At 48.2% G+C, this 25,254-nt stretch overlaps 1 protein-coding gene across 1 annotated transcript in view; it reads right to left on the bottom strand.

Moving 5' to 3' along the window:
- The window catches only part of LOC147106398 (stabilin-2-like), a 206,221-nt gene that overhangs the window by 112,552 nt on the left and 68,415 nt on the right, over positions 1-25,254 (bottom strand). The window contains exons 25-33 of the mRNA XM_086009731.1: positions 21,522-21,680; positions 20,778-20,873; positions 18,695-18,790; positions 12,894-12,941; positions 10,284-10,420; positions 7,822-7,933; positions 5,068-5,145; positions 2,127-2,225; positions 1,907-2,014 (exon numbers count right to left, since the gene is read on the bottom strand). Of these exons, the coding sequence (XP_085865857.1) occupies positions 1,907-2,014; positions 2,127-2,225; positions 5,068-5,145; positions 7,822-7,933; positions 10,284-10,420; positions 12,894-12,941; positions 18,695-18,790; positions 20,778-20,873; positions 21,522-21,680 (933 nt within the window). The remainder of the gene's footprint in view (positions 1-1,906; positions 2,015-2,126; positions 2,226-5,067; positions 5,146-7,821; positions 7,934-10,283; positions 10,421-12,893; positions 12,942-18,694; positions 18,791-20,777; positions 20,874-21,521; positions 21,681-25,254) is intronic.

Raw genomic sequence — 25,254 nt, forward strand, 5'->3', positions numbered from 1 at the left:
TACATTCCCACTAGGGGGAAAGGTAGGGCAACTAAAGTCAGAGCTCCCTGGATGATGAAAGAGATAGAGAGTAAGATAAAGCAGAAAAAGATCACCTATGACAGATGCCAGGTCAAGAATACATCTGAGAATCAGGCTAAATATAGAAAGTTCAGAGGGAAAGTGAAAAAGAAAAGAGGGGCAAAGAGAGGGCATGAGAATAGAATGGCAGCTAACATAAAAGGTAATCCAAAGTCTTCTATAGGCATATAAATAGTAAAAGGGTAGTAAGAGGAGGGGTGGGGCCGATTAGGGACCAAAAAGGAGACCTACGCATGGAGGCAGAGGGTATGGCTGAGGTACTAAACGAGTACTTTGCATCTGTCTTCACCAAGGAAGAGGATGCTGCCACAGACATAGTAAAGGAGGAGGTAGAGGAGATACTGGATGGGATAAAAATTGATAAAGGTGAGGTACTAGAAAGACTGGCTGTACTCAAAGTAGGTAATTCACCAGGACTGGATGGGATGCATCCTAGGATATTGAGGGAAGCGAAGGAAGAAATCGCAGAGGTACTGGCCATAATTTTCCAATCCTCTTTAGAAACGGGGGTGGTTCCAGAGGACTGGAGAATTGCAAATGTTACACCATTGTTCAAAAAAGGGTGTAAAGATAAACCCAGCAACTGGGGGTACATGTGCACAAATCATTGAAGGTGGCAGGGAAGGTTGAGAAAGCAGTTAAAAAAGCTTACAGGATCCTGGGCTTCATGAATAGAGGTACTGTATAGAGTACAAAAGCAAGGAAGCTATGATGAACCTGTATAAATTCTGGTTCGGCCTCAACTGGAGTATTGTGCCCAATTCTGGGCACCGCACTTTAGGAAGGATGTGAAGGCCTTAGAGAGGGTGCAGAAGAGATTTACAAGAATGATTCCAGGGATGAGGGACTTCAGTTATGTGGATAGACCGGAAAAGCTGGGGTTGTTCTCCTTAGAGCAGAGAAGGTTGAGAGGAGATTTGATAGAGGTGTTCAAAATCATGAGGGGTCTAGACAGAGTAGAGAGAGAGAAACCGTTCCCATTGGCGGAAAGGTCGAGAACCAGAGGACACAGATTTAAGGTGATTGGCAGAAGAACCAAAGGCGACATGAGGAAAAACTCTTTTACGCAGCGAGTGGTTGTGATCTGGATTGCACTGCCTGAAAGGGTGGTGGAGGCAGATTCAATCACAGCTTTCAAAAGGGAATTGGATAAGTACCTGAAAGAAAAACATTTGCAGGGCTACGGGGAAAGGGTGGGGGAGTGGAACTAGCTGAAGTGCTCTTGCAGAGAGCCGGCGCAGGCTCGACAGGCCAAATGGCCTCCTTCCGTGCTGTAACCATTCTATGAATTGCCTCATCCCCTCCCAGACTTAACCCTGGGCCTTGGGACGGGGTGGGTGAAATTCGCGAGGCCCCGACAGGCGAGCTGTGCCTGACTGGCGCCGGCAGCTCGTCTGATTTATTCGGACGAGGCCCGTGGTCGAGTTGGCCTCGGTCCTCGGGCCTCTCCGTTCCAGCATGCCGACAGAATCATGCAAGGTTTGGTGCGCTCAGCAATTAAGGCCCCAATGTTTCCATGGGTGTCAAAATGGCCGACAAATATTCTGCCTGGTCTTTTCCAGTCCTGTGCTGAACTGTGTTCCTTTGAAATAATCATTTCTGTATTATTTCTCCTCATGATCTGGGTGACGCCAGCGCTGCCGCACTCATTGCTCATCTCTCGTTACCCAGATCGTTAACTGAGCAGCTTGTGGAATCAACCACGTTAGAACAGTAGGGTTTTTAGTGACAGGGTCATTTTTACTGGTTCCAGCCCACAAATTTCCAGATTTATTGAATTCAACGTTACAACTTGCCCTGGTGAGCTTTGAACTCACAAACATACCAATACATCAACTGCTTTCTCCTTGAGATACTTCTCAATGGCTTCATTATTCGGGGAATAGACAGTGTAGGTGCTTGCGCTCTCGATCTGTGCTGTCAAGTTCTGTTGCTGTAACAGACAACGGGCATGCTTTAGTGACATAACATTTCAACTTGTAAATAGGCAAGCATCAAAGAGCAGCACTTAATGATCAACTGGATTCAATACCTGCAGAACTTACAATTATAAATGTTCTGAACTGAGAGTATTCAGGCATCTGTTCCAGTCTAGACAGCAGGTCGACTGATGCATCATTCATAAGCTGATCGGGTATTAGAACCTGCAGCGCAATAACTGGTATTAAAAATGAATCATTTGTCAACAAGTAAATAAATCGCATGTGATAATGTTCCAAAGTCAACTGGTACGGTGCTTATAAAGGCTGGAGTGGCGCAAATTAAAGGGGAGGTGCCGGGCGGCCATTTTTGTTGCTGGCCGCCTGCCAGCACCTGCCCCCGTTGTCGTCCCCAGCCTCCTGTGCAGCCCCCCCGTGGGGTGCCGGCTGTGCTCTGTGAGCCCGGCACGCCGATCCCTGGTGGCCCAGCTGGGCCCCGGGTCACGCTGCGCAAGGCCCCTCCCCTTCAAGAAGGGGAGGAAGGCCTGCAGTACCGTGGCATGCGTGCCGCAATATTCACTAGTAGTGCCCTAAGAGGGAGGCGGGGCGCTTCCAGTAGCCTCTCCCTTGGGGCGCTACCAGTGAATTTTGTGCATGGAGGTGCTAACTTTTTCGGGGCGTTAAATGCCCCGGCGAAGTTAGCGCCCCAAAAGGGTCACGACCCAATTTTGCCCCCAACAGGTTTTAAGCGAGTGCAGAGGCTAGGAAAGGGGGGAGGGGAGGAAAGAACAAAAGGGAAGGTCTGTGATTGGGTGGAAGGCAGGAGAGATTAAATGACAAAAGGGATGATGGTGCAAGGCAAAAGGAGATGGTAATGAGACAAGTAGAGAAACAAAAGATGGGTCTCGAGGAGGTGTAAATGGGAATGGCAGAAACATCAACAGCTGCTGTCCGAGAAATGGGAGCAGAGGTTATGGTCTGAAATTGTTGAACTCTGTGTTGAGTCCAGAAGGCTGTAAAGTGCCTAATTCAAAGATGAGGTGCTGTTCCCCGAGCTTACGTTGAGCTTCATTAGAACAGTGTAGGAGGCCGAGGACAGAGAAGTCAAAGTCGGAGTGGGGCGGAGAATTAAAGTGACAGGCGACCGGAAACTCGGGGTCACGGTTGTGAGCTGAACATAGGTGTTCCACAAAGTGGTCACCCAATCTGCATTTGACCTCCCCAATGTAGAGGAGACCGCATCGTGAGCAGCGAATACAGTATACTGAATTGCAAGAAGTACAAGTAAATCGCTGTCTCACCTGCAAGGAGTGTTTGGGGCCCTGGACAGTGGGAAGGGAGGAGGTAAAAGGGCATGTGTTGCATCTCCTGCGCTTGCACGGGAAGGTGCCGTGCCAAGGGGAATGGGTGTTGAGGGTGATGGAGGAGTGGACCAGGGCATCGCGGAGGGAACTTTATGGATATGAGCATAAAGTATGGCCAGGGAAAGGAGCCCCGGCATTGGGAGACAATTGGGAGAGAAAACAAACAAGTTTAATATGCCAAAGTGCATAAGGTGGTAGATATAGGTTATGGTTCGTTTTCGAACGCATATCCAAGGGCACACAGACAGCGCGCGCTTGAATCACGAGGCCAAGCCTTGCCCTAAATTGGGCATCAGGCCTCACTTGAATGCACTCCTGGCTCTACGTCAAGCTGTTAAAAGCATTTTTTACTTACCTTTTTGGTGGTGGCCACTTGCTAGGCCTTAACCATGGCCAGAAATCCTGAGAGGAACAAGTGTGGCGTCACTCTGCTCGGGGCAGCCCAATATGGCAGGGGGGGTCCTAAAACAGGCGCTGGGCTTCCTCATTAACATATGCAAGGGGCCTACTGGTAGGCCTGAAAAATTGCCTGACCTGATATGGGGGCGGACTTATTTCAGGTGCTCCTGGGGGCGCGGGACAATGTAGGGGTTTCGCAAAATTCCCCTAATTTCCCTGAAGATAAAAGAAACATTGGTCCACATCATGGATGAAGATTTATGTGTTTTGAATTGCCTCTGGGTCAGATCAATGTTTTAAGGCATACTCAGAACCATGAAAGACTGCTGAGCTGGGCTGAGCTGGACTACAACGGAATCGAGGAAATTTGTGGAAGTATTCACACACATTGAGACAGTACATCTTGATTAAAATTTGTGCTTTTGAGCCCGGTCAAACACAGAGGTTTTGAAATGGCCATCAGCAAAAAGCATGGCAAAAGGAAGCTAGGCAGCTTGTAATGTGTCTGTGAGAAAGACCTGTCAATCAAACCAAAACCAGGGAGGTCAGGAGTTGCCCACTTGACCCGAGGCCGATTATGGCTGGTTATGTTTAAACAAGCAATTCAGCAACCAATCACAGTCCTTTTGTTTGTGTACTGGAACTTTAGGCAGGAAATTTTCCAGACAGAGCGGCAGCAGCACACAGGTATAAAGATAGCTACTGAGAAGCTATCGCTCTCTTTTCACTTCGCTGGACCACAGGTGAGCAGGGTGTTCTGACTCCTCAACAAGACAACCTAGCAAGGAGTTTGGGGTGGTGATTTATGGGAATTGCTAAGATTGTTTAAATAACATTGTGGCCATTGTATCCCTTGTTTTCGCTGTCTGTAGCCCCCCCCCCCCGTTATACACTTTTACTGCATTTACTGTGTTCGTATGGTATAGTTTATATTTGATTATGGTTTCTTTAGTTTAATAAATTTTGACTTTTCTCACATCCAAATCAATTGTCCGTTTTAATATCATTAATTATAAGTCCTCCAGTCAGAACTGAAAGGTGGGGTAGCGATTCGGAACTGCTGTTAAAATTGGTTTACAGTGCAGCAGGCAAAAAGGCTGCTGGCCAGGTATGTTACCATAAACCAGTTAATAGATGCCCCCCTATACATAGCCACGCAAAATTGGTACTTTCTGTCCGCCGATTTCTGCCCAGATAAGGGTCTATCTTATTCACAATATACATCAGTTCTATACAACTGCTATCGGGGAACTCGGCTAACGTAAGACCTGAAATGCAAGTTACACGCAGAAGATTGATCATACCTTATCAATAATGTGCATAATCCCATTTGTTGAAGCAATATCGGGATTGAGTAGGTTTGCACCTCCAATTATAGGGCGCTAGAAAAACAGAAACATTTGCCAATATTAGCATGAAAATAGCAACATGTTTTGGTTATGATTTCATAACGTAGGCAGGATACTTTTTAGGTGCCAGCGTTACGTTTTCCTTCCCCATTTTCTCCCCCACATTCTACTAGACCACGTACTACCTGTGCCTCCGAGAATTCTCCATCAAGGCTCTTGGTGAATGGGTGTGCCCCAGGGACTACTCTCCCTTCAGGAAACACTTGAAGGGCTGGATTTTCATTCAGGAGTCGGGTAGGAGGCGGGACTACAACTTTCGGGGTTGTAGTCCCGCCTCCATCGAGATGCGGCCAACCCACGCGATTTTGACTTGCTTGACCTTGTTGAGCCCGCCTAGCGGGCTCAGCAGGCCAATTAGGGGTCACCCGGCAACAGGTGACGTCACAGACTGAAATTTCATCTGTCAAGAGCTTTTGGCAGATGAAATATCAGCGTTTCACAGCTCTTTGAAGCTGTCAAACACTGACAGTCTTACTTCTAACCTGAGTCCTTCTCCACAGACTCAGTTACAAATCTCTCCTGCACAGAAAGCTGCAGGCTGCCACTTTTGACAGTTCGCAGCCATTCTGCTTTCTGTGCCGGTGAGATGAGGGACTCCCGGGACCTAAAGGAAGGAAGGCTGAAAAGGTAAGAAAAGGTCATTTAAACTTCTTTAATCACTTTAGACACACCAAACACACTTACCTTTGCACTCATGCACACATCACTCACCTGAACACCGACATCGCGACCCCTCCAAGTCCTTCAACCTGACAGCCCACCTCCTCTAACTTGGCGTGGTTTGGAGCTGTCGGGAATCCCACACTTCAACCTTAAAAATAGGGATTAGGCTAAAAACTGCCTGTTAACTACCTGGCACTAATCCCTTCCTGCCTCAGGTAGGCGGGTCCCAGTGTGGGGCGGGTGCCCGCCTCCTTTGAAACTGGCATGGAGGCGGGTTTGGGTGCGGGATGGGGTCAGGACCCTTAATTTCGGGATTTTAACCCCCTCCAATCCCGACTCCATGGCCCAATGAAAATCCTGCCCTTGACCTTTGCACTCGGCTGAGATCAGGAAATCATAGGAGTAGGGGGGGCTAAAACCTCATCCCAGCACTCATCATAGAATGATACAGTGCAGAAGGAGGCCATTCAGCCCATCGTGCCTGTGCCGGCTCTTTGAAAGAGCTCTCCAATTAGTCCCACTCCCCTCGCTCTTTCCCCAATTGTCCTGCTGATTTTTCCATTTCAAGTGTTTATCCAATTACCTTTTGAAAGTTACTGTTGAATCTGCTTCCACCGCCCTTTCAGGCAGCGCATTCCAGATCACAACAACTCGCTGTGTAAAAAAAACATTCTCTCCCTCTCGCCCCTGGCTCCTTTGCCAATTATCTTAAATCTATGCCCTTTGGTTACCGACCCTCCTGCCACTGGAAACAGTTTCTTCTTACGAACTCTATTAAAACCCCATATAATTTCGAACACCACAATTAATTCTCCCTTTAACCTTCCCTTCTCTAAGGAGAACAGTCCCAGTTTCTCCAGTCTCTCCACTCTGAGGCACCATGCACTGATTCTCAAGCACTACATCAGTGCTCTGCTGCACCATGGGCTAGACTTTGCTTACTCAAACCACATCAGTGCCAACACTAAAATTAAGTTTCATGTGCCGCTCTATAACATAAAAGGTCTATTTCATTCAGTGGTTCAAAGTAGAGATTAGCATTGCAGTATAACTATTTGAGCTGAGAGGAACTTCCTCACGTTTTTTGCCTCTCCCAGGACATTAAAAATAAAGACTTGCATTTATATAGCACCTTTCACGACCTCAGTAAGTCCCAAAGCGCTTTACAGCGAATGAAGTACTTTTGGAGTGTAGTCACTGTTGTAATGTATGAAACGTGGCAGCCAATTTGCGCACAGTAAGCTCCCACAAACAGCAATGTGATAATGGCCGGATAATTGCTTTTTAGTGATGTTGGTTAAGGGATAAATATTGGCCAGGACACTGGGGAGAACTCCCCTGCTGTGCTTCGAAATAGTGCCGTGGGATCTTTTACATCCGAGAGGGCAGACGGAGCCTCAGTCTGACGTCTCATTCGACGTGGCTGCAGGGCGGTGGGGGGGGGGGGGGAGGTCTTTATTCAGGATGCTCCGGGCGTCATGAGCGTGAGGCTGGCCTGATGGATCAGCTGGTCTTTTCCTGCCCGTCATTTTCGCAAGTTTGTTCGTATGTACGTGGGCTAAACCAAGATGGAGCACTCTGTTGTGATACTCTGTCGTGATACTCTGCCGTGGCACTCTGCCGTGACACTCTGCCGTGACACTCTGCCGTGGCACTCTGCCGTGGCACTCTGCCGTGACACTCTGCCGTGACACTCTGCCGTGACATTCTGCCCTGGCACTCTGCTGTGACACTCTGCCCTGGCACTCTGCTCCTACACTGTGGTTTGTTTAGCTGCCCAGTAACTCTGAACGTCGGGTAAGGATGGGATCTGTACTTGTGTCCATTGATTAGGAGTTTAAGTTTTCTACTGAGAAAGCTACTGCATGTTAGAAGATTACTGGAAATATAAATACGGGCAAACAGACCTACTATATCAATATAAAAATACATTTATGTGAAATTAAGAAAGTGCAGCTAATTTATTTTCCAAAGGGCAATACATACCTCATTCTTTTTTGTGAGGGATAAGGAGCTGCCTGGCATGATTGTTGCCAGTGAATTAGATGAAACATTCAGAAGATCTGTAAGGCTGTAAACTCCCTGTAACACATGATACCTACAAGAGAAAGAAAATACACAGTGATAAAATGCACATAAAGGCCATATAAGTTAGTACAGTAGGTAAAACCTGTGCTAACTTATATCAATTACAACACAGTGAAGCCACCAACTTCAAAAGGCACAAAGACGCAATGAAATGACCCAACAACAAGGAAACTCATAGCCTGTGTGCACGGGAATGTGCTTTTCATTTAGGAGAATGCACTGAAGGGACGGCTCTCTGGGCACGTGAGCCTTGGCCACTAACTACAGATATCGGGTGAGTGCGGGCACATGCCCACGCTACATGGCGGATATAGAAGCATAGACACTTACAGCAGAAAAAGGAGGCCATTCGGTCCATCGTGTCTGTGTCGGCCAAAAAAGAGCCACCCAGCCTAATCCCACTTTCCAACTCTTGGTCCGTGGCCCTGCAGGTTACGGCACTTCAAGTGCATATACTAAGTGACATGAATCTTGTCATTCATGTGGAAATGACTTATGAAATGATACTGGGCGGCCTGCTGGTGGCGCTGTCCAGGGAGAGTATAAATACTCGGGCATGGGCCCAGCTTGCTCAGGACATTCTTTAACAGGAACTAGTGAAGGACACAACTAGACCTCCATGTTGAAAAACAGTTGATTAAAGCTTTGTTTAATACTCAGACCAAGTGCCTAGTAGTTTTCTTACATCACTAAGTACTTTTTAAATGCGATGAGGGTTTCTGCCTCTACCACCCTTTCAGGCAGTGAGTTCCAGACCCCCACCACCCTCTGGGTGAATAAAATTCTCCTCAATATTAGTTCATTATCTGGGCTTGCTTTCGCACCCAAACCAAGAAATCAGCAGGAATTGTTTCTGGGGCCTCAGAGCTGGGTGGGAATGTAAGTTGTGAGGAGGATGCAAGGAGGCTTCAAGGGGATATAGATAGGCTAAGTGAGTGGGCAAGAACATGGCAAATGGAATACAATGTGGAGAAATGTAAAGTTATCCACTTTGGTAGGAAAAACAGAAAAGCAGAGTATTTTTTAAATGGTGCGAGATTGGGAAATGTTGGTGTTCAGAAGGACCTGGGTGTCCTTGTACACGAATCACTGAAAGTTAACATGCAGGTACAGCAAGCAATTAGGAAAGCAACTGGTATGTTGGTCTTTATTATAAGGACAGATCTGTGCACACCTTGAGAAGTGTCTTACTGAGTTCCAGTGAATGTTGAGACTAACGGTACCCCCGTTATAGTGAAGAGTGTGAAAGGAATGGTTTGGACATTAAATGGATGCTTTACGGTGCTGGTGTGGGATGGTGTCAACCTAGTGCATCATGTGGCAGCTAGGGTGTACAGCATCACGCGAAGTACATCTGGCCATGGTGAGGCCACCGCTGGCCTCCCGGGCAGCAATGTTGTCAGGTGTTGATGCCCTGTGTCCTGTGCAGCATCAGGTGATGGCGGAGAAGGTTGGTGATGTTGTTGGTGATGTTGGTGTGTCTGGTGATGTTGGTTTTGGGGCTGATTGTGGAGGGATGCAGAGGACCAAGGTGTGTTTTTTCCATGGACACGATGTTGCTGCAATAGATGGCAGCTGCAGGTGAGATGACAGAAGCAATCTGTCAATGGTGAGAGAGGTTGCTCCAATGAGGTGGCACTGATTATACAGTTGGCTCTAAACACTTGCAAGCTAAAGAAATCTCAATATGTCTTACAAATGCGGTAACCAACAGTTTCTGAGCTCTGAAACTGACCATCTGCAACATGACATCCTTGACACCACTTCAGCAGCTGTCAGCTTATCAGAAACATCAAAGCAGACTCGACTCACGACAGGGTGAGTTGGCGTGTTCCCTGAGCAGCGGGTAACCCGTGGGGGAGCACGTAAAATTGCAAGGTAGGCTCAAAATAGCATTAAATTGGCTGTTAACAAGCCATTTAATGATCGAAATTGTCTCCCCCGCCGCTTGGTGTCGGGTCAGTTCTGCGCAGACAGACCCGACACCTGGGAGACTCGTGTGGAGGCGAGTTTCCTACCCGCTGTCAATCTTTGCTATTTTGACAGCAGACCCGCCTCCAAACCCGTCCTCTGAGCGCCTTATGTGGCTCGGTGCCAAAGTTTGTTGGACAACGCTCTTGTGAAGCACCTTGGGACGTTTTACTATGTTAAAGGCGCGCTAGAAATGCAAGTTGTTGTTGTTTATATTTGAACTTGCATATATACTAAAAGCAGAAATCAGTGTGTACAGCGCGGTGATTGTCTTTGTGAATAAGCGAATCAAAGCTTTAACTCCACGCTTTATGGCACATTAGATGTGTGGTTCAGTGAACTGCCTCCATGTGCATTGACATTTTAAGCTCAAAAGATCATTAACTCACTTCACCAGGTTTGGAAGCTGCTCTGCTTTGAGCCAAAATGCTCTGTTGACGCTACTTATGGCATCAGTGGCCTTCTGGGAGGGCACGAGCAGGGTGATATTGGCAGTTTCTGAGAGCAGTTGGTTTTGAGAAGCATCCTGAACAAAAAAGAGAATGTCAAATTTTAGATTAAAAGAATTTTCAATAAATCAGGGTCCCCTGAGGGGGTCGAAGAGGAACTTTTTCGCCCCTTTTTGTTTTTTTTGCCACGCTCAGGAGCTTACATGGCTGTGGGGTGGTGGGCGGGGGGGGGAAGGGGAGGGGTTTGGTGGGCGGGGGGTGGAGTGAGGGGTTGGGCTGGGTGGGGGGTGTGGGAGGGGTTGGGTTGGGCGGGGGTTGGGAGTGAGGGGTTGGGGGTGGGCGGGGAGGTGGGAGGGGAAGAGTCGGGCTGGGCGAGGGGGTGGGGGGGATGGGTTGGGGTGGGTGGGGGGTGGGAGGGGTTGGGGTGGGGTGGGCGGATGATGGGAGGGGAGGGGTCGGTGTGGGCAGGGGTGTGGGAGGGGTTGGGACGGACGGGGGAGGGGTGGTGTTGGGGGTGGGCGGGGTGGAGGTGAGAGGGGAGAGGTTGGGGTGGGCAGGGGGGAGGGGATGGGTCGGGGTGGGTGGAGGGGTGGGGAGGGGTTGGGGGGTGGGAGGGGAGGGGTCGGGGTGGGTGGGGGGGTGGGAGGGGAGGGGTCAGTATGGACGCGTAGATGGGAGGGTTTGGGGTGGGTGGGCGTGGGGGAGGGGAGGGGTTGGGGGTGAGATGGGTGGAGATGGATACGAAGTGTCTAGTCATGATGCTCCGGGCATCATGAAAGTATTGGGAAGGCTTGATGGATCAGCTGGTCTTTTCCGGCCTATCATGTTTGTATGTTCATTTATGAATAATAGACACAAGGGCCCCAAAATTCCAGGAAGGATGGGTTTCACAGAGTTGGATCTGCAAGGGGGGAAGGGGGGGAGAAGGTGGCGTTGAACCCAGATCTTAAAAGAGTTCTGCCTTTCTTCGGTTCCCGTTGCAAATCCCCGCATGTTTGAGGTCTGGTTCCTAATCCACCACCCACAGATATGTATTATATTCCAATGTAAATGAGTGACATACATCACTTTAAAAAATGTATTCATTCACAAGATGTGGGCTTCCCTAATTGCCCCCGAGAAGGTGGTGGTGAGCCGCCTTCTTAAACTGCTGCAGTCCACGCGGTGAAGGTGCTCCCACAGTGCTGTTAGGGAATTCCAGGATTTTGACCCAGCGACGATGAAGGAACGGTGATATATTTGCAAGTCAGGATGGTGTGTGACTTGGAGGGGAACTCAGAGGTGATGGTGTTCTTAGGCGCCTGCTGCCCTTGTCTGTCTAGGTGGTAAAGGTCGCGGGTTTGGGAGGTGCTGCCGAAGAAGCCTTGGCGAGTTGCTGCGGTGCATCTTGTAGATGGTACACACTGCAGCCACGGTGCGCCGGTGGTGGAGGAGTGAACGTTAAGACATATCTCTCTCGCGTACGCCCTCAGCAACACTGGTTGCCAGGGACTCACAGGTGTAATGTTCAGCATTGCTAGGGCCATGGGAGAGGGAAATTTCTATGTTGAAAGAGATATAATTGGTCGTAGAATGTTTGATTGGATTGCTGAAACTGGCAGATGAAGGTACCAGGAAATTTTTTCAGGGATCCCACCAGAGATGGGTCTCCCGACCCTCATGACAAGGCGCTGCAGTCTAATTCTTCCTCCCATCCCCCCTCCAGCCAGTCGGGCGCCTCAGATGTGACGGAAATGGATTGGGCCCCTCTCCAAAATATCCTGACCCCAGAATTTGCGATGGGTCATGGGACGCTGACAGTGGGCGGGCGGAATTTCTGCTCTGGCCCAGATCGGGCCCCCTGTCCGTCCAAGGCCTTTCCAGCAATTCCTGGGCTACGCCTTTTGTCCAGTGAATCCATTAATGATATAATTTAAATGTGGGAGGGGAATGGGATTTTTCTGCCAGTAATGTTGCCACCCTCCAACTCTCTGCCTTCCTGTCCTGAAGGCACTGACTCACATATGAATGAAAGAAAGAAATTGCATTTACATAGCACCTTTCATGACCTCAGGAGAGCCAAAAGTCCTTTACAGCCAATTAAATACTTTTTTGAAGTGTAGTCACTGTCGTAATGTAGGAAATGCGGCAGCCAATTTGCGCACAGCAAGCTCCCACAAACAGCAATGAGTTAACGACCAGATAATCTGTTTTAATGATGTTGGTTGAGGGATAAATATTGGCCCAGGACACCGGGGAGAACTCTCCTGTTCTTCCTTGAAGTAGTGCCACAGAATTGTTTACATCGACCGGGGCAGAAGGGGCCTCGGTTTAACATCTCATCCGAAAGGCGGCACCGCGCTTAGTACCGCACTGGAGTGACAGCCTGGAATTATGTGCTCAAGTCTCTGGAGTGGGACCTGAACCCACAACCTTCTGACTCAGGAGCAAGTGTGCTACCCACTGAGCCAAATGCAAGTTCCATATATCAATATGGCATAAATAATTTGACAACACTGCTTTTTCAGTAACAACACTTTTCAAGAAGGAAAGCACTGCTGTAGGACTTACATTCACCCACTTGAGAAATTCTGCTGCCTCTGGAATGAAGGATAGGGCCTAGAAAATGAAATGAAAATAGTTTCATACACATCACAAGTCATTCTAATTATTTACTAACAATGATGCAAGCTATTACTGCACCTGGAATATATTCAAGTTGCTATGTATGTCATGCCCTCCTTCTTGAGGCTTCACCATCCTGTGACACACAGTCACACCTTCAGCTGAACATTTCTACCACTAGATGGAGCTTCTTAAACTGGGTCGCGCCCCCTTTGGGGCGCTACTTTTAGCACCTCGAAAAAGTTAAGGCCACGGCACCTGAAATTGAATGGTAGCGCCCCAAGCAGGAGGCGGGGCTACTGGAAGCGCTCCCCCTCCCTCTTGGGGCGCTCCCATTGAATATCGCGGCGCTACGTGTAGCAGTGCCGCACGCGTTGGCACGTAGCTCCACGGTACAGCGGGCCTCCCTCCCCTGATTAAAGGGGAGGGGCCTAGCGCAGCGCGCACCGGGGCCCTGCTGGACCACCGGGGAGCCGTGTGCCGGCAAAAGACGGATTGCAGCCGGCACCCCACGGGAGGGGAGCAGAGGGTGGGCAGGTGCTGGCAGGCGGCCCCCAAAAAAATGGCTGCCCGGCACCTGCCCTTTAAATTAGCGCCACCCCGGCTGCAAAATCGTCCCCCCTGACCCTGTCGGACATAGCGTCCGGTGGTAGGTCAGGGGGCGCGAGCCAAGTTTGCAGCTGGGGCGCGAGCGGGGCGCTGTGCTTGGTGATCACATCATTGCCGGAGGCGCAGCGCCACGGGGCACTACCAGCTACCACTGCCGCTATCCTCCCACTGAATTTCGCGGGAGGCGTTAGCGGCGCCGGGCCCGGGCACTAGTTGCTTTGTGCCTCGTTAGCGCCCTCTCGGGGCAACTGAATTTTCACCCCCAAATCTCCTGAAGCATTTACCTACAGCATTATTAATGCACTCGGAGGGAAATTCGATTTGTCCTGACGTTTCCTAGGCAATGCCACCAGAGATTGACTAGTATAAAATTCTTAGAGGTCTTGACAGGGTAGATGCAGGGAGGATGTTTCCCCTGGCTGGGGAATCTAGAACCAGGGGTCACAGTCTCAGAATAAGGGGTCAGCCATTTAGGACTGAGATGAGGAGAAATTTCGTCACTCAGAGGGTGGTGAATCTTTGGAATTCTCTACCCCAGAGGGCTGTGGAGGCTCAGTCGTTGGGTATATTCAAGACAGAGATCGATAGATTTTTGAATATTAAGGGAATCAAGGGATACAGGGATAGTGCAGGAAAGTGGAGTTGAGGTAGAAGATCAGCCATGATCTTATTGAATGGCGGAGCAGGCTCGAGGGGCCGTATGGCCGACTCCTGCTCCTAATTCTTATGTTCTTATGCCTGGAATCTGTGCATACTGGGTTTATTGGTGAATTAGGTACACTTAATAAAAGGGACAGTGGCAGCATGGATACGGAATTGGCTAAGTGACAGGAAACAGAGAGTAGAGGTGAACGGTTATTTTTCGGACTGGAGGAAGGTATACAGTGGTGTTCCCCAGGGGTCGGTACTAGGACCACTGCTTTTCTTGATAATATATTAATGACTTGGACTTGGGTGTACAGGGCACAATTTCAAAATTTACAGATGACACAAAACTTGGAAGTATAGTGAACAGTGAGGAGGATAGTGATAGACTTCAAGAGGACATAGACAGGCTGGTGCAGTGGGTGGACACGTGGCAGATGAAATTTAACGCAGAAAAGTGCAAAGTGATACAATTTGGTAGGAAGAATGAGGAGAGGCAATATAAACTAAAGGGTACAATTCTAAAGGGGGTGCATGAACAGAGAGACCTGGGGGTGTATGTGCACAAATCGTTGAAGGTGGCAGGGCAGGTTGAGAAAGCGGTTAAAAAAGTATATGGGATCCTGGGCTTCATAAATAGAGGCACAGAGTACAAAAGCAAGGTAGTTATGATGAACATTCATAAAATACTGGTTCGGCCTCAACTGGGGCATTGTGTCCAATTCTGGGCACAGATATTTAGGAAGGATGTGAAGTACTGTAAAAGCTTTTACAGATATGTGAAGAGAAAAAGATTGGTGAAGTCAAGCGTAGGTCCCTTGCAGTCAGAATCAGGGGAATTTATAATGGGGAACAAAGAAATGGCAGACCAATTAAATACATACTTTGGTTCTGTCTTCACAAAGGAGGACACAAATAACCTCCCAGAGATGTCGGGGAACATAGGGTCTAATGAGAGGGAGGAACTGAAAGAAATCAGTATTTGTAGGGAAATGGTGTTAGGGAAATTGATGGGATTGAAGGCCGATAAATCCCCAGGGCCTGATAATCTACATCCTAGGGTACTTAAGGAAGTGGCCCTAGAAATAGTAGATGCATTGCTGGTCATCTTCCAACATTCGATGGAATCTGGAACAGTACCCATGGATTGGAGGGTAGCTAATGTTACCCCACTATTCAAAAAAGGTGGTAGAGAGACAATGGGGAATTACAGACTGGTAAGCCTGACATCGGTAGTGGGGAAAATGCTAGAGTCCATTATAAAAGATGTAATAGCAGAGCACCTGGAAAACAGTGACAGGATCGGACAAAGTCAACATGGATTTACAAAAGGTAAATCGTGCTTGACTAATCTACTGGAATTTTTTGAGGATGTAACTGGTAAAATAGATAAGGGAGAACCAGTGGATGTGTTGTATTTGGACTTTCAGAAGGCTTTCGATAAGGTCCCACATAAGAGATTAGCGTGTAAAGTTAAGGCACATGGGATTGGGGGCAAGGTATTGACTTGGATAGAGAACTGGTTGGCAGACAGAGAGCAAAGAGTTGGAATAAACGGGTCTTTTTCCGAGTGGCAGGCAGTGACTAGTGGGGTACCGCAGGGATCGGTCCTTGGACCCCAGCTATTCACAATATATATTAATGATCTAGACAAGGGAACTAGATGTAATATCTCCAAGTTTGCAGATGACACAAAGCTGGGTGGGTGTGTGTGCTGTGAGGAGGATGCCGAGAAACTCCAGGATGATTTGGACAGGTTGGGTGATTGGGCAGAAGCATGGCAGATGCAATATAACGTGGATAAATGCAAGGTTATCCACTTTGGTGTCAAAAGCAGGAAGGCAGATTATTATCTGAATGGCAATAGATTAGGAGAAGGGGAAGTGCAATGAGACCTGGGTATCCTTGTGCACCAGTCGCTGAAGGTAAGCATGCAGGTGCAGCAGGTGGTTAAGAAGGCAAATGGTATGTTGGCCTTCATAGCGAGAGGGTTTGAGTACAGGAACAAGGATGTCTTGCTGTAGTTGTACAGGGCCTTGGTGAGACCACATCTGGAGTATTGTGTGCAGTTTTGGTCGCCTTATCTGAGGAAGGATGTTCTTGCCATGGAAGGAGTTCAGCGAAGATTCACCAGGCTGATACCTGGGATGGCAGGAATGACGTATGAGGGGAGATTGGGTCGAATGGGCTTATACTTGCTGGAGTTTAGAAGAATGAGAGGGGATCTCATTGAAACTTATAAAATTCTAACAGGACTGGACAGACTAGATGCAGGAAGGATGTTCCCGATGGTCGGGGAGTCCAGAACCAGGGGTCACAGTCTAAGGATAAGGGGTAAGCCATTTAGGACAGAAATGAGGAGGAATTTCTTCACCCAGAGAGTGGTGAACCTATGGAATTCTCTACCACAGAAGGCAGTAGAGGCCAATTCATTAAATATATTCAAGAAGGAGTTGTATATATTTCTTAAGGCTAAAGGGATCAAGGGATATGGGGAGAAAGCAGGGACAGGGTACTGAACTTGGATGATCAGCCATGATCGCATTGAATGGCGGAGCAGGCTCGAGGGGCCAAATGGCCTACTCCTGCTCCTATCTTCTATGTTTCTATGTTTCTATGACTTAGAGAGGGTACAGAAAAGATTTACAAGAATGGTTCCAGGGATGAGGGACTTCAGTTATGTGGATAGACTGAAGAAGCTGGGGTTGTTCTCCTTAGACCAGAGAAGGTTGAGAGGAGATTTGATAGAGGTGTTCAAAATCATGAGGGGTTTGGACAGAGTAGATAGAGAGAAACTGTTCCCATTGGCGGAAGGGTCGAGAACCAGAGGACACAGATTTAAAGTAATTGCCAGAAGAACCAAAGGTGTCATGAGGAAAAACATTTTTTACACAGCGAGTGGTTAGGATCTGGAATGTACTGACTGAAAGGGTGGTGGAGGCAGATTCAATTGTGGCTTTCTAAAGGGAATTGGTTAAGTACCTGAAGGAAAAAAAATTGCAGGGCTACGGGGAAAGGGTGGGTGAGTGGGACTAGCTGAAGTGCTCTTGCAGAGAGCCGGCACGGGCTCGACAGGCCGAATGGCCTCCTTCGGTGCTGTAACCATTCTATGATTCTATGATATCATTCAATGGCAGCATTTGGATATCATTGTGATCAAACTTCACTGAGGGCAATGATGCAGGTTCTTATTCAATCAGGGCCTGACTTTTATTGACTTGATTGACTTTTATTCAATCAGATGCTCCAACTAGTGAGAACCGTCAACCACCAGCTTCGCTATAAAGATGGCAATGGAGAACTCCCAAGATTGATTGATTGATTTAAGGTTCTAAGCTTTGAACTTGTTTTTACTGGGAGAAAATAGACCGCAGGCCAATCTGGATCTTGCTGAAAGGTGTGGTGTAGATTTAAGGAAGTTATTGTAGAACGAGATAGACACAAATAAATAAGCCTCAAGCGACAATAAGAGATAGAATTCCTGCAAAGTAGTGAATACCGTAATTACTCTCATATCGGCTGCACCCCAGGTTTGAACCTACTCCCAACAACAACTCGTATTTATATAGCGCCTTTAACGTAGTAAAATATCTCAAGGCGCTTTTTGGGGCGTTATAAAACTAAATTTGACACCGAGCCACATAAGGAGATATTAGGGCAGAAAGGTAGGTTTTAAAGAGCATCTTAAAGGAGGAGAGAGGGGTAGAGAGGCGGACCAGTTGAGTCTTGACAATAATCTAACAGCTTTTGTGGTCATCTTTCTACAAATTACCAGGTTGTCTGGAGTTGCGTGATCAATGTAGACACATTCCCTACCATTAGAGAGATGACTTCATTACTAATGAATTTGTCATTTATTTCACCTTCTGTGGGCTCTCCAACAGCACCTAGGAGGCCCTCTGGCCTATACGTCTTCCTAGGGGGTACGACACCATAGATACATTTAAGGGGAAGCAAGATAAGAGGCAAGTTTTAAGGCGTGTCTTAAAGGATGAGAGAGGCGGAGAGGTTTAGGGAGGGAATTCCAGTGCTTAGGGCCCTGGCAGCTGAAGGCACGGCCACCAATGGTGGAGCGATTAAAATCGGGGATGCTCAAGAGGCCAGAATTAGAGGAGCGCGGATATCTCGGGGGGTTGTGGGGCTGGAGAAGGTTACAGAGATAGGGAGGGGCGAGGCCCTGGAGGGATTTGAAAACAAGGATGAGAATTTTAAAATCGAGGTGCTGCTCAACCGGGAGCCAATGTAGGTCAGTGAGCACAGGGGGTGCTGGATATATAAAGGGTCATTTTCTGACCTCAAGCACCTGAGCAGCTTTCCTGTGACCCAGCACTCCTGCCTTACTCCAGTCTGATGCCGTGCAACATCACGTTTCCTTTAAAGGTGATTTGTTTTGTAAATTTTATTAAAGACAAAGCCCAATATGTTTAAGATCTGAATGAGCCCAGTACATTTAGCGAACATTTTTGAACCGAGGACTGTAAGAGCTTGCTTACCGTGACTGCATTGCCATAGCATATCACACCATCTCCTACATATCCTTGCGGACAGATGCAGACCCGGATTCCTGGAGTTTTATACGTACAAGTTGCCTGCCAATATATTTGAAGCAGATTAGTGAATGAGCAGAAAAATATATATACTTTTTATAGAGAATCTTTTTTATTGGTTGGTGTCTTTCTGTAGACTGTAATGGGTTTTTTTCCCCCAGAAAATAGGATAGAAATTACGGTTGGCTTAAGGCTTGCTTTAACGTAGCAGAGGGAAGCATTTGGCACAAGACCGTTAAGCAAACGTCTTTCAGGGATCCCACTCAAGAAGCTCGACACCATCCAAGACAAAGCAGCCCGCTTGATTGGCACCCCATCCACCACCTTAAACATTCACTCCCTCCACCACCGGCGTACCGTGGCTGCAGTGTGCACCATCTACAAGATACACTGCAGCAACTCACCAAGGCTTCTTCGACAGCACCTCCCAAACCTGTGACCTCTACCACCTAGAAGGACAAGGGCAGCAGGCGCATGGGAACACCACCACCTCCAAGTTCCTCTCCAAGTCACACACCATCCTGACTTGGAAATATATCTCCGATTCTTCATCGTCGCTGGGTCAAAATCCTGGAACTCCCTCCCTAACAGCACTGTGGGAGTACCTTCACCACACGGACTGCAGCGGTTCAAGAAGGCAGCTCACCACCACCTTCTCGAGGGCAACTAGGGATGGGCAATAAATGCTTGCCTTGCCAGTGACGCCCACATCCCATAGATGAATTAAATAAAAGATGGGTCTCCAGACCCTCATGAGGACTGAGTAATTTCTACTTTAACATATTGACCTGTTTGGTGCGTAAGAACAGCCTGTTTTTTTTTAAGAGCAGCACTAATTGTTTTTATAAAACCATTTTGATTCTGTTAAAACTGCAATCCAGTCTGAAATTCTCCAAGGATATAATTTTGGGAGGGTGGAGGTGGCGGGGGGTGGTGGTTTAAATTGGATAGAGCAAGGGTTGCCAACTCTGGTTGGACATCACATGACCAACCGCCCCAGCCCCACCCCCGCTCCCGCCATTGGTTAGCCAACACGTCCATCCTCACAGCGCCCCGCTGTCCCCTGGCCAATCGGAAAGCGAACAGGCTCTTCATTACCCGATTGGACGATGCTTGACTGTCCGACAAACAGACATTTTTCTTTCCTGTCTCTAAATTTTTACAACTAATAAATAGAAGTGTCGAATGATCATTATTTTTTAACACCCCTGTGATTTATCTCCTGGTCTTGCTGGCCGCAGCAGTGTCCTGGAAATTACTCTTCAATTCCTGGAGACTCCAGGCCAATCCTGGAGGGTTGGCGACACTAGGTAGAGCTCTAGATCGATGGCCTGAAATGGTGGGCGGGCTGGCCACGTGTGCCAGGAGAGGCCTGACGATGGGAATTAAATTTGTCCTCGGGCCTCAAGGAACTAAATCCAGCAAACCCCAGTCATCAATCGAGTGCCCGCTGGGGACAGTCGGTCACAGCTGGTCAATCCGGGCCCTTCAAATTTAGGCTGGCTCGTGCACCGATTGGGCCCGCGGGTAAGTTTGGGATCAGGAGGGGAAAGGGGAGAGGAGGCAAACAGGAAGGGGGGGCGAGGGCAGGGCCTACAATTAACGTAGAGGCAGGAGAAGGCACTCCTGCTCCTCCCGGCTCCGCGTTAAGGTCAGTTTGAAGAAAAAAAAAGGCCTTACCTGCCGGCTTCTTCCGCGGCCTCCCTCTGAGGACCCCCGGTTAGGCCGCCATAGAGCCTGAAAATCTAGTGGGAATTTTTTGCGTGTCGCCAGCTCCGAGTGACTTAAATGGATTTCCCAGTAAAAGGGCCCAGGACCCTCCTTGCAATGTTGAAAAGGGGCCCTGCGTTCTCATCTCAGGCGAGTGCACGGGCCACCTGAGGCCCTGACGAAATATCGCAGCGGCCCGTACCGCACGCGCACACTGAGCTCTGTCACTCTGGTAAATTGGTTAACGTCACACCCGTAACTCGGACCCATTGGGGGTTGAACTTATGCCCCTGGGAATTTAAAATCCTGATCTACTCACCAGATAGTGGCACCCTCCATTTTCTTCCAGACATGGATTTATCGGCTCGCATTCTATGCCATTACCACGAAAGCCCTTCTTGCACTCACAGTCATTCTGTTCATAAACGAAAGCCTCAGTATTTGCCAATTTACTACTGCTGAAATCAGTCATTAAGAGCTGTCACACGGAATTAAGATTTGGGATTCACTAAAACCGATTCTGGTGATTTAAAATATGAATTTCACAATCAACAACTTCCACTACCATTACTGATCAGATGATCCTTTTTAAAAGACTAGCTCAGTGTGGTTCAGTGGTAGCATTCTCACCTCTAAGTCATAAAGTAAGGGAATCAAGGGATAGGCGGGAAAGTGCAGCCATGGTCTTATTGAATGGCAGAGCAGGCTCAAGGGGCAGTATGGCCTACTCCTGCTCCTGCTCCTTCTGCCCTACTCCAGCACTCAATCTAGCCTGCACTTCAGCACAGTACTGAGGGACTGCTGCATTGCTAGAGGTGCTGTTATACAGACATAGGATCTTCCATATCCACCTGAGAGGGCAGTCAGGGGGGCCACGGTTTTAAAGTCTCTCCCTCAGTATTAGCACTGCGAGTCTCATGGAGTGGGACTTGAGCCCACAACCTACTGGACTCAGAGGCAAGTGCGCTACCCCCTGAGCCACGGCTGACACAGGAGGAAGTTGATGCCTTCAAGAGCGGAGGAGAGGAAACTGATGAAGGAAAGTAATCTTTTCACAAATTACCTGGCCTGGCCCCAAGTAGATGCAGTTTGCACTGGAATGGCACCCTCCTCGGATCTCCAGCAGACAGCTGTTGATTTCAGTACAGTCCTCCCCATCTCCTGTCCACCCAAGAAAACACTGACACGAGTATCTTCCCGATCCTGTCTTAATACATTCAGCCTGCGAGTGAATCGTGCAGATAAAAGTTCCAATTAACAAGTACGTGGTCACAGCTCATCCTTCAGAAACATGCGGAGGAATGTAAGATAGAACTAAGTAGAGAAATGAAGGAAGGAACAACAATTGAGAGGATATAGCTCTCAGGAAAGACTGAACAGGCTGGGGCTCCTTTCTCTAGAAAGGAGAAGACTTAGTGATGGAGGCCTTTAAGATTATGAAAGGGTTTTTTATAGGGTAGACGTAGAGAAGATGTTTCCACTTGTGGGCGGGACCAGAACTAGGGACCACAAATATAACGATAGCAAAATACTGCGGATGCTGGAAATCTGAAATAACAACAGAAAAAGCTGGAAAAACTCAGCAGGCCAGACAGCATCTGTGGAGAGAGAAACAGAGTTAATGTTTCAGGTCGAAGACCCTTCGTCAGAACTGAGAAAAAAAAGCAGGAAATGAAACAAACTGATCAGCCATGATCTCATTGAATGGTGGAGTGGGCTCGAGGGGCCGAATGGCCTACTCCTGCTCCTATCTTCTATGTTTCTATGTTACCATTAAGGGTTATCACGAGGTTCTTAATTGTCATTGGTATCTGTTTCCATTTAAATCCTTTGTAACAGATTAAAATGAAAAATCGCTTCCAATTACATACGCACCTCTGAGGAGTCCACATCTAACGGCTGTAATTATACTATGGGCCGTATTTTGCGACCTGTACGGGTGTGTATGTGGAACTCGCTACCACAAGGAGTAGTTGAGGCGAATAGTATAGATACACTTAAGGGGAAGCTGGATAAACACATGAGGGAAAAAGGAATAGGAGGATATGTTGATAGGGTGAGATGAAGTAGGGAGGGGGGAGGCTGGTGTGGAGCATAAACACCGGCACGGACCTGTTGGGCTGACTGGCCTGTTTCTGTGCTGTAAACTATGGAACAACAGGGGAAAAGAATGGAAATGGTGAAATATTATGGGCGCAATTTTAACTTAACTCACCCAGTGGGAAACTGGCACGATCGGATTAACTGCCCGGTATTTTCTTTCTATTGACTTTGATGGAAAGTGAAATTGGGTCAGGTGTAAGACGGGTGTAAATCGCGTCAGTTTCCCACTGGGAGAATTCGGTTTAAAATCGCGCGTTATAATATTTCACCATTTCCATTCTTTACCGTTGTTGTTACATAGTTTACATAGAATTTACAGCACAGAAAGCGGCAAAAATGACATTGAAGTAACAAAGGACACCAGAGCGTAAATGCACTCTCATATATTTTGATTTTTTGTTTAAATCAGGCAATATGCAACACCATTAATAATTCTCTGCACAGAATGTCTGTGGAGCAGCAAAGTCTTGTGGCATAATAAAGGCAGTTTTCTCCATGGTTCAGTATTCTTTGGCACGGACTAGCTTGGTGTGAAATCTACACACAGCGATGGGTTTGCATGCCTGTTGGACACGTGGCTGACCAACAAAGGAATTCTGTACAGCAGTGCTACTTTTCAGCTTATCGCACTATCCTCTTGGTCCCAAGCTCGTCCCAAACTAAGATGGCAGTAGCTGAATGGCAAGAGAGCAGTCGCAGAAATTTGCAGCCCTCCTGCAGCTCCAACGGAAGCGTGCCGGGAAGGGACGGAAATTAAGTCATGACCCAGATGCGCCAGGCTCCGGGCTTGCGTGTGGGATTTCCGCGAGGCCACGCTAGGGGGACGGCGCCTCCGCCCCCTCCCTTATGAGGTCAACGATGTAGAAGAGGGTGGGGCCAAGCGGCGGAGACTCCCAGCGCTGGGAGTTCCTGTGTCCCATCAGCTGGGTGTATCAGTATGCCTGGTGAGCCTAGACGTACCAGGGCGCCCAATGTTGGGTGTGGGTGCTCATCCAGGCTGAAGAAAATGGGGCAATTTTTTAATGTTATGTAAGTGCAGCCCATTCATGAAAGGGGGCATTGTTGCTTCTTTCTGGCGAGGGTGGTGGGGGGCGGGTGGGGGAAAGGAGGGATCTGGCACCATTCTCCGGCCAACCACTCTTCCACCTCAGTATGCAGCCTCTGGGGCAAGGCTGGCACCTCGGCAGTGCCCACCAGTTGCGTGGGTGCCCACCAGTTGCGTGGGTGCCCACCAGTTGCGTGGGTGCCCACCAGTTGCATGGGTGCCCACCAGTTGCATGGGTGCCCACCAGTTGCATTGGTGCCCACCAGTTGCGTGGGTGCCCACCAGTTGCGTGGGTGCCCACCAGTTGCATTGGTGCCCACCAGTTGCATTGGTGCCCACCAGTTGCATGGGTGCCCACCAGTTGCGTGGGTGCCCACCAGTTGCGCGGGTGCCCACCAGTTGTGCGGGTGCCCACCAGTTGCATGGGTGCCCACCAGTTGCTTGGTTACCCACCATGGAAATCAGGGGACCTCCAGTTATGCCTGGATTTGCACCCCCCTCCAACCCCCCCCTCCCCAAGTGAGATTTCTGGTCCGGGTGTTTTGTTTCCTTTCACCCGTAGCCCAGATTTGTGCCCAAGTCCCAGAGCTGAGCCAACCTTGACCTCCAGTTTCTAAGTCCCGATGGTAAATTTGCTGCAGCACATCTATCAGTGGCCAATACTGGGAACTCTATGCTCTCACTGGTGCCGTGATCTCGCGGGGTCGGAGGGCTCTCAGGATGGCCTGAAGTCACGGTATGTTTTATTATCAACAGAGCCCGTCGGGGACGCCAGGAGCAGCTCCCCGTCAATGATAGCTCTTCTTTTAAAAACGTCAACAAAAATTCATCTGAGACGATTCCCATCTATAAAATGGCGGGCGTACATAGAGCAGTAAACACGCCCCCCCTACATTTACCTTCCCCTTTAAGCACTAATATTAATAAAAGTGTAATTATATAAACCAAGAACAAAAAAGTATCAATTCTCTCAATTTACTAATTATGCTAATATAGTTTGTGGGCGACAATACGAATAGAAATGCTATTCGCCATATCAAGTCTAAATATTGTCAACTATCGTTACCAAAATGGCCATATTCCCACCAACTAGGATCGCCAACTCTGGTTGGACGTGTTCCTAGAGGTTTCATCACATGACCTCCTGCCCCCCCCCCTCCCCCCGCCCGGGTCAAACAGTCTTTTTTTCCCTTCAACGCCAATATTTTTTTTATAACTAATAAACCAAAGTGATTGAAGAAAATGGAAATAACAACAGAAAATGCTGGAAAAACTCAGCAGGCCCGGCAACATCCGTGGAGAGAAATTAGAGTTAACGTTTTGGGTCAAACCCCTTTATCAAGACTAAAGAGGCACAGGGAATGAAATAGATTAAGAGGCCAGGCTGGGAGAGAACAAAAGAGAAGAGATATTAAGAGGTATTCAAAACGAGACGAGATGGTGATAGGACTAGTGGAGACAAAAGACGGCTCTAGATTAGGCGTGAAATGCGCTGGCAGAATGGGAAACAGCTGCCATGTGGGAGAGAGAAAAAAAAGGAAAGGGGGGGGGGAGGGAAAAACCAAAACAAAGAGGTGGATAAAAAATATATAGAAAAATGTAATAGGGGCCGAGGTTATGATCTGAAATTGTTGAACTCGATATTGAG

Source organism: Somniosus microcephalus, chromosome 16, assembly GCF_052327205.1.
Source record: "Somniosus microcephalus isolate GS21.2 chromosome 16, FLI_Smic_1.0, whole genome shotgun sequence".
Taxonomy (NCBI): domain Eukaryota; kingdom Metazoa; phylum Chordata; class Chondrichthyes; order Squaliformes; family Somniosidae; genus Somniosus; species Somniosus microcephalus.